The sequence below is a fragment of the Astatotilapia calliptera genome, chromosome 19, assembly GCF_900246225.1.
Source record: "Astatotilapia calliptera chromosome 19, fAstCal1.2, whole genome shotgun sequence".
Lineage (NCBI taxonomy): Eukaryota > Metazoa > Chordata > Actinopteri > Cichliformes > Cichlidae > Astatotilapia > Astatotilapia calliptera.
Window position 1 is genome coordinate 21,680,810 of NC_039320.1, and position 9,892 is coordinate 21,690,701.

A 9,892-nucleotide genomic window follows, 5' to 3' on the forward strand; every position below is an offset into this window, starting at 1 on the left:
CAAGTGGCCCAGTTAATGGTGCTTTTCCCCCCCAGTGGGTTTCCTTAGTGAGAGCACAGGCACACAAAAAAGGGCATATAAATATGCTCAAAGTGTGCCGTTTAAATACAAACACAGAAGCAAAAAAATGTGCAATGGGAGAAATATTCAGACCACAAGCATGCTGTAAACAGATTTAAAGACCAACGTGTTAAGCAAGTCTGAGCCAGACAGCAGAAATTCACATTTTTCTCACAGGACTCTGTATGATTAGGCAAATTAAAAAAAATCTCAGAGCACTGTTGGTCTGTGTGAGTTTGACAGATAAGTCCACGTTTTACAGTGTGAGCAGTACAGCCCTGTAACTAGGCAACTAAGAAATACAATAACCACTTATTCTCTATGCCTGTAATACTATCTGAAATAATTTCTCGTAATCTCATCAGTGAATATTGACAGCTTCTAGTCAGTTCCAGAAAAAGGATAATAGGTGTTTCTCCTTTTTACTGTGTGCCAAGTAGTTCCTTTCAGAAGTCAGCAACCTTAAAAAGATAGAGAGTAGCACTACTGCCTACAGGTATGGCTGAGGCTGTGCAATGTACACTTCAGGCTTTAGTGACTTGATTAATATTTACCTCTAAAAACCAAAAAAGGTATTAGAACACAATCTTTCTTTGAACCTATCAAGCTGAGGGTTATGTTATCACATGCCTTCCTCCACTCCCAGGTGCTCAGGTGCTCCACAGATCACACCCAGATTAGCTGCAGCTAAGCCTGCCAGTGCGAACACACACACACACACACACACACACACACACACACACACACACACACACACACACACACACACACACACACACAGCAAAGCATGAATGTGAAATGAACTCTCAAGAACCTGACAGCACACTGCTGACCACACCTTGCTGGGAAACAGCACACATTCCATCTATCAATCTTACTTATTTTAACCTCCTTCGCCACATAAGCTTGTGGAATCCTGCTCTGTAAGCCACGGCTTGAGAAGTTCTTATAAATAAACACGCATGTTTACATTTTAATTTTAAGCCAACAGATGTGGGCCCAGATCTGGACTGAAATACATTCTAAACCAACCTGGCCAGCTTGTACATGACAACTTTCTGCCAACATCTCACCGCACTTATGAGCTATTAAACCTGAGCTGACACAGAAGCGAGAGGGAAATCTTGTGAACTTAAAAATTAAAAATTAAACAAAACAGAAGGTCGACGTGGAAAATATGTCGAATATGAGTGGAGGAATTTACTCATTTGGATCGGCGCAGTTTTTCCTCTATTTGAAATCCACAATTACCAAATACTGACATAAGCATGACTCAGAACTTTTGGTGGACCTGCCTCAACGTAGTAGTGACAGGGGCTCATGCAGGTGCTAGTGACTCAGCTGGGACAGCATGAGCATATTTGTTAAAGTGCCTTTATCAGGGATGAATCACTGAAGTTCATTCACAACAGATATGGCATAAAAGGTCTCAATCAAACACTTTTTTTCCCAAATCGCTCACTTCACGCGTTTCTCTCTTGCTTGCTTGGTCGCAGAATAAAGCACAAAAGCGAATTTAACCAATTTCCATTCATGGCACGGTGATGAGCTCCAAACACAAGTACTTTTATTATGAGTGATGAAGGGAAAACAGACTTCCCATCAGTTGGTGTATCAGAGCACATCATTCTCTGTGTGGGTTTTTTTTTCCCTTTTTTTTTTTTTTCTAAATCATCCAAAAGTGCGTATCTCTGTCTGTTCCATCTGCCCATATGACTCGCATGTTCACTGGCACGGCCTCCTGTCTAAAACTCAAGCTTTCTGCTCAATCAATCTGATCCCAAAGCTATTTGAAACCAAAGTGTGCAGCTGGTTGGTAGGTTGGTGGAGATAAATGGCAGAGATCCCATCCTGACTGGCAGTGTTTGTCTGATCTAACCAATTACAGATCTTGGATTTCAGTAACCAACGCTGAAACACAATAAAAAAAACAAAAAAACAAAACAAAACACCAAAATATAGATATACATATAAAATTTATATATATATATATATAAAATTTATATATATATATATATATATATATATATATATATATATATATAAATTTTATATGTATATCTATATAAATTTTATATGTATATCTATAAATTTTATATATCATATATCCTGATTTTTATTTTATTTTATTTTTTTTTACACACACACACACACACACACACACACACACACACACACACACACACACACACACACACACACACACACACACACACACACTTTTTTTTAAACCAGGAATTGCACAGATTTGATTCACAGAGTTGTAACTATAACACGTTCCAAAGGCAGGGCATTTTCACAGCGTTAAACTTAGCACTCTTCACAGGCTCTGCACCACCATCTGTTCAGCTGTGATATGCTACTCAGCCAACTCACATGCTGCAGAATACTGTCAATAGTGGTGCCTTCGTGAACAAACGATGTCAAGATGACTCTGTTTGAATGTTAACCAAAGACTTTTCTTTCCATTCATTATACTCTTAGACTCATATTTCTCTCCTCCAACAGTAACTGCCGTAACTGAATCTGTAGGGGGAGATTTTTCAATTTCTAAATCTTCATATTAACTGCAGGGGTCTAATTTGTGAAGACTTGTTAAGCTGTCTGGGATATTTCTTGTGTTGCAGTTAGGTTAATAGAGCAAATTTAGACAACTTCACATTTTCTCTAACCAAGTTAAATTCCCACTGCTATCACATCAGAATGATTATGCAGACTGAGAGGTAGAAAAATGAGCTTCATTTCTAAATGACAGATCTCGCAAAGCTGATTGAGGAGACTTGCAGTAGTATGCACAAAGCTATTCATTGTAGAGATCAGGCACCTGAAACAGGAGCATCACATCACTTTACCCACTTAATTGCAGGGGTAATTAAAAAGAGCAAATCCAAACAACCAGACTGTGCCTACTGTCAGTATCATTACTACAAGCCAGGTTTTGTTTTAAAACACAGCAAACTAGAGAGACTAGACTAGATTGCAGTCTGATTTTTTTTCCTTCATAACCATAAATGTGGTAGCTTGCAAGCAGCACCTGAAGTGCTCATTAATAATAATGCAACAACACAATTACAGGAGGGTGGACAACACTGTGGCTACAAATCTCTCTCACTATTTCCCTAATTCTATAAGTTCTGAAGTGAAATATGAGGAAAAAGCATGCTGAACACTGATATGCATGCATTTTTGATTATATTGCTTTACATGCATCTTGGGTGTGTATCGTGCACTTTTTTATAGCTTATTTTATATTGTGTGCACCTCCCTAGGGCTTACAGATGGACACCAGATAGCATTCAAATCTGATAGCAGGCATCCTCCCTCGTGTAAGCAGGTTGTTTCTGTGCACTATGCCGGACAAATGTTTACAGTTTAACCTGCAACTCATTAGCATTAAATTATAAGAGTCAAACTTAGACTTGAAATCTATCACCCACCATAATCAGGCTACAGCTTCTCCCACTGTGATTACCCTATATACCGCAAACAGCGATCTATAGAAGCCACTATAGAGGTGATAACAGTGAGAGAGTGTGAAGATGAGCCTTTACACGGCACGACAAACTAATCTACCCTGTGGAGTTGAGCTTTGCAATTGAATTGATCGTGAGCTTCAGTGACTGACTAGAAGGTGAATTAAACTGGGGGTGGGGGGGTCTTTAAGCTACTTTTAGGGAAATCCAAAGCTCTCAAATGAACTGATAATAATGAAGCATTTTTCTATTGGTTAAGGGAGCCCGGCAAAGCTTTGGATTGGTTCTTTTACCGCTCCCAAAAACCTGAATATCAGTGAAGATTTTTGAATGGACAAGTCAGTCTGATTGCAAAACTTGTGTTACCCCAATTACAAATACACATTTTATTCAGTCGTTTCAAGTAACTTTACTCTCAATCACTTTTTATAGAAAGTAGTGAATGGTGAACACAGTGGATGTGGGGTTGTTCGTGAAAAAGCACACGCAAATGTTGGCTATTTTAATCTGAAAACAAAATGCGCAAAAACGCACAAAAAATCCGCCCAAGCCATGCACCCAGTGCCAACACTGTCACCTCTCTTTACCTCCGTTTCGAGCTGCACTAGTTCCATTGTGGGCCATGGCTCCGCGATTTGTGCAAGAGGCATTTTCGCCGGTTTTTCAGTTTCCCCCTCAGGTGCGAATTTTGGTCAGTCCTGGTTCGTCCCAACCGCTCCTGTCAAGTGCAGCTCCGAGAAGCTCCTCACTCAGGTCCCGAGTCCAGTCACAGGAGATTTATCAGCACTTTGCTCTCTACACAGCGGAGGGGGACACACATACGGTCTCTGCAGTCAAGAGCTTTGCAAACAAACGTAATCCCCGTGATTTGACTTCGGCGACGATGGGTAACTCGTGCGTATTTGTTGAAAGTGATTATCCTGTTGGAAACAGCACAAACACACACCCAAAGCAAGCGTGTCCTTTCAGGTAAGAGCGTTGGCTTGCTCGGGATTTTGGTTTGACAAGCGGGAGAGAAGAGCGCAGAGAGCAACACTGATCCAAGCTCCTTTAATGAGGCTGTGTGAGAGTCTAATGCCACCTAAAGGAATTATCCGGAGCACGGGCTGTCCTTGCAATCGACGCCGTATCGGATCTTTATTTACGTCTTCCTGTGCGCTCGTGAATTCATCCAGTCAGAACGGCAAGACTTCTTTCTGTCCGCCAGCTTCCTAACGCTATGCGATACGCGCAGAGACCTCAGTGTGGCTCTGTAGTACGAGCGGGGATGCAACTCGAGCTGTTATTGGCAGGCTCCGGCAGGATTTTATCCAGCCCCCTTCTGTGCTTGTTCCGCCCAAGTCTGATCGCGCCATCATCTGGTAGAGAGTGGATCTGCAACTACGTAATGCGTACCGGGAGCCTGCTGCCGATGGAACGGCCTGCTTTCTTTGATGATGTGGTGCAGCAGGTGCATCAGAGGAGTAAAGATCCTTGGCCTTTCAAAGAGGAACCTTTAAATCACCATCAGCTAAAAGCATTGGAGGAATATTGGATTGCACAATATACTGATCACAGATGGACTTGCCAGTGCAGAGTCCAATAGAGTTCTCCTACCCAGAATGGCACTGCTTTCCTCAGCCAGGCCTCTCAAATTTTTAATTCAATGAAATTACATTTAGTGCACACTGGCTTTTGGACCTGCATCATCACTTCCTCTGGGTCTAAAAATGACATGCACCGTTGCAAACATTACATAACATTTGTGGTTACACAATGATGTAAAGAATTCAAGAGAAGGGAGCAGAAAAGACTAGAATCAAAGGTCGTGACCGGTGGTGTTTTATTCTTTCCGGCCATTACTCTGATGCAGCATTCTCTTCATTGACAACAGCTCTTGTGAAGGTCCTTGTAATCTTCAGCGATATAATACAGCCCTCCACCCTCAACACTTCTCCGCTTCATTCACTGCTAAGTGGATTTTGCTCTTGGCCAGCTTTGGTTACTATTGGCAACTGGAGGGCATAAAAAAACGCCTTGTGTTGTGGATCTGATAAACTTTTGATTCAAACCAAGATGGGGAAGGCAATGCATTCACAGAAACACAAATAAAAAATTAAGTGGAATGGAAAATTGCTCACAATTTGGCACCTTTCTTTCAGTGGCGGCGTTATCTAGGTCTAAAATTCTACTGCTGCATTGATGTAGCCTGTTTATCTAAGTGCTACAAGATGTTAAACACAAAAGAAATGAACTAGAGAAGGAAGCGCTTCTTCTCTTGTGTAGCTGCACTTTGTTTCTAACCTGTTGGCAGCACCTCTTCTGTTTACTCAAGAAAAACTGCCACACTAATTAATGTCTCAAGGGTTACTGCAGTTTTCTATTAATATTCATACTATATAACAACAACAACAACAATAAAAAATACACATGCATATACCCACACAAACATTGCCACACACAGGGGTTTGAAAGGGGGGGGGGGGAAGGGAATATGCTGACTGTCCTTTTCCCTTCAAATATCGCAGTGGTTATGTGTAGCCTATTTATCGTGTAACAAATTCATACCATCAAGGAGTGACCAAAAGGTGACATCGCCCTTCCTAAGTGGAGTATTATGCATCATGCTGACATTGTATGCAATATAGAAAGTCACAGCTCACCCAGAGATTGCATTAACCCATTGATTTGTCTCCCGTGGTAAAAAGAGCTGCTAAGAGAAAGCTCATGGCACCTCGTAATGGTGTTTGTCAGTGAAGCCATACGACAGACCATCCTTTTCTTTTCATCATCTCTCATCCTCCCTCTCCTCATTATTCCTTGACCATTATGTGCTGGGCAAGTGTCGCTCTCTCCTCTTTCTCTCTCTCCACCTCTCCAAGGATACCAGTCGAATGATCCTGATGGTTTGCCACTGTGCACGGCTCATCCTGTGTTATATGACATTTTTGGTGTGAGCCTTCAGTGGAAGTGAGGGGTGTAAATAAAGGCAATTTATAGGAGGAAATAAAGTGATTATCTAGAGGGTTGAAAGGTCGCATCAAGAGATTTAGGAAGAGTGCGGATGACCTAAAATCAATACAATGTAAACTGCAAATTATAAGCAACAAAGGAGGCAAACCTGATAAAACAAATAACCGAACAAATGAAAGTCGAGACTGTCTTTGTGTTAGGAGTGCTGTACACTGCTATACTAACTTACAAGGAATCTCTTATTCTGTTCATGATGCTGTGGTGATATCACATCTTACACAGATGACTCAGAGGTGTTTCCCATCCAGTGACTCTGGGAATGCCCTACCCCCACCTTCAACAGGAAATGGGCAATATGACTCTATACAGCTTCATATGCACGTGCAGCGGAGCAAGACTAGCTTATTGGAAAGATGACTAAATCGTGTTTGTTGAGCTGTTGAAGCCAAGAAGCAGCAAAGTAGATGGCTTGTTCGGCCTCCCCTAAAGGGCTGCCTGCAAAGTAGACAAACGGATACAAACCTGACCTTGTTGATTAACCTCATTTTCATTTTGAGCTGAAATCACAGAGGTAAAAAGGAGAGAGAGCGAGACCAAGCATGCGGAAGGAGAAACAATGAATTGTGTTATGTAAGTCCCTGTAAACAGGGCAATTAAAATGCAAATACATGGATACTCCAATTGTGAAGTGGCAGTCGGTTTCGAAAAAGCATCTCAAAATAAATCTGCTTATCTATTGCCTTTGCTTTTCTCTGATTTATTATTTCTATTGCTCTTTTAATTTTTTGTATGTTTACATTACTATTGTGCCATAGATGTACATCAATTTTTTATCTGTATTTTGAAGTGTTGCGCTTCTTTAACATCAACTGAGTGAACCAAGCACTTTGTCTGTATTTACTGTATTTCAGCATTTATTAAACGTTTTCTTTCTGCTGTCGAAATGCGACATATAATAAAAATAAACAGTAGACATAGCCTATTTTATTTACACAAGACTGATACCACATGGGTTTCTAACAACTCCTTTATTCTTAAACTAGGGAGGTACACAGGAAAAATGGTTAGCAACACATTATTAGTAGCAGTATTAGTATATTTCTGTTTGTATATGTGTGTATGTTGGAACAACCTTACATATAACCAAATGATATATGTAAGGTTAATAGATTTTAAACAGTTATGTTTTATGTTTTCTTTCCTACTCAGCTTTATAACAATGAGTAGATCTGCAACAATCTAAGGTTAAGTATAATTCTGTTTATGGGTAGTTAATCCAAAGGATTAATTTGATTATGCAACAGAGACACCAGGAAATTACTGCACTGAACAAATTAATTAGCTGCTCAATAGTGAAGCAAAGCTAATTATTCAATCTCTGCTGACTGACTAGAGAAGGACAAGATGCAGTTGTAATGACTGAAAATACATCCTGGCTTTGTGTCATGCACAAATCATGAACAAAGAGAAGAAAGATTTATTATATTTCAAACATCTGTGGAATTTCCATTAAGAAATAGTTAAAAGGACAGAATGACTAAGGATAAAGCCCACTGGCAATACTGATTGGGCATAGAAATTTATAAAAGAAAATCAAAGCAGAGTCAAAATACTTTAATAATCCCTAACAAAATTATGTGGGTTACAGTTATTCCAAGAAAAGAGTGAGGAATAAAGAAGAGAAGACAGGTTATAGATCTAAATGACACAGACACTTTTTTTTACACTAACAGCTTGAACACCTCTCCGGTCTACAAACAGCAAATCTTCACTGTCGAGTAAAAAAACAGCATGTTGAGGCTTGAAGTTGTAGCCCAGGTATTTGGGCTTGGCCAGTAGGTGGGCCAAGGACATGCCTATACAAAAATATATATTAAAACAAAAACAATCCCAGACACCAAAGTCAGCAAGAACAAACAACTATCTAAGATTGTGATGTCAGTGAGTCAAAAGTCACGATGCGAAAGGCTATTATTAGGTTTTTGTAGACTGGAAAACAGGAAAGCCAAAGAACAGCTTAAGCGATCCATGTCCAATAAAAGTGCTCTTTCTAAATTTAAAAAAGCCCCAAAACACTACAGGATAGCCTTGATCTTGATCTAGGACTTGATCACAGAGCAGTACTGGGGACAGGTTCAGACTTGATTTGTCAGGCTAGTAGAGTGATGTGTTACACACAAGTTTGTTTCTTCTTCCTCTCACATTTTCAGCTGAGAACATCTTAACCCAGCAAGAGTTGGATCAGCTGTACTGACCAAGTGTGTCTACACATACAAGGGGTTTGGCTCTGGTTATTTCTTTGTTATCAGTGCACGTAGTAGAATATACAACAGACAGTTCTGACAGTAACAATAGCGGTTCAGTCAGCAATAATCACAAATTGTTGTGCATTCGGAAATGCTCTTACTGTTACTATTACTGTTCCATAATTTCAAAACAATGTGGCCATTCTCCAGCAAGACATTTTTAGCCAGAGATTTGTTGCTAACTCAATATTTTCTTTTCTTCAAATCATTGTCTGTTAACTCTAGACATGGTTGTGTGGGGAACATCCCAGTCAATCAGTTTCTGAAATACTCACACCCGCCTGTCCGGCACCAACAAACTTGTCACATTTAAAGTCCCTTCAGTGACTTTTCTTTCTCATCCTTAGGTCTTCTTGACCATGTCTGCATACCTAAATGCACTTAGTTGTTGCCACATCTTTGGCTGATTAGATATTTGCATTAACAAGCGGATGAACATGTGTACCTAACTGAATAGCCACTGTTCATATATGCCACATGGATATGGGCACAGTGTCATTTTGCCTACTGACTTATGAGGTCAGCTTTCCCCCTGCCTCTGCCTCTTTCTCTTGGTTCAAAGAGGATAACAGCAGAGGGTGCCAGATATCAGAGGGTAGCTCTTTGATGCCAGTAGCCTTTCCATCAGGTCTTGCCCTTTAGCACACTTGATCAAAGTACATTTTGATCAAGAGCACACATTCTCACGGTGCTGTTTTGTACTCACAGTTTTCTTTAAGAGATTATTTACTGTAGAATTGGAGCCTATGGTGAAGAAATAAGAAGCCAAAGAGGCCATATTAAAGTAGATAACTGCATCATATATTCAACTTGATGCATTATAATAATCTGTGCGGTTTCTTGTGGGTCAAAAATGTGTTTACAAATAAGCTAAGATATTTCTTCTTCCAGGAGGATGATCCTAAGATATTTATTTATACAATAAATAAATGAGCAAGCGGAAAATGTCTGACACTGCAAAACTACTGGACATTATTACAATATTTATAAAGTTATAGCAATGTCACGTTAACCTATCCATAGCTAAAAAATAACTAGTCAGCTGAGTTCAAATGATGAAAAAGGAAACATTTCCGGAAAATTCCCGGGAAAACCGGCTAA

The 9,892-nt window shown here is 40.0% G+C and overlaps 1 protein-coding gene across 2 annotated transcripts in view; it reads right to left on the reverse strand.

Annotated features, from left to right (window-relative positions):
• Nucleotides 1–9,892, reverse strand: part of rps6ka1 (ribosomal protein S6 kinase a, polypeptide 1) — a 52,319-nt gene that overhangs the window by 41,762 nt on the left and 665 nt on the right. The window contains exon 1 of one of the 2 annotated variants that reach the window (XM_026152936.1): nt 4,121–4,805. The exons of the other annotated variant lie outside the window; for it this stretch is intronic. Coding sequence (XP_026008721.1) covers nt 4,121–4,183 — 63 coding nt within the window. The 5' untranslated portion in view covers nt 4,184–4,805. Of the gene's footprint in view, nt 1–4,120; nt 4,806–9,892 lie in introns of those variants that run through there. 2 annotated transcript variants of the gene reach the window in all.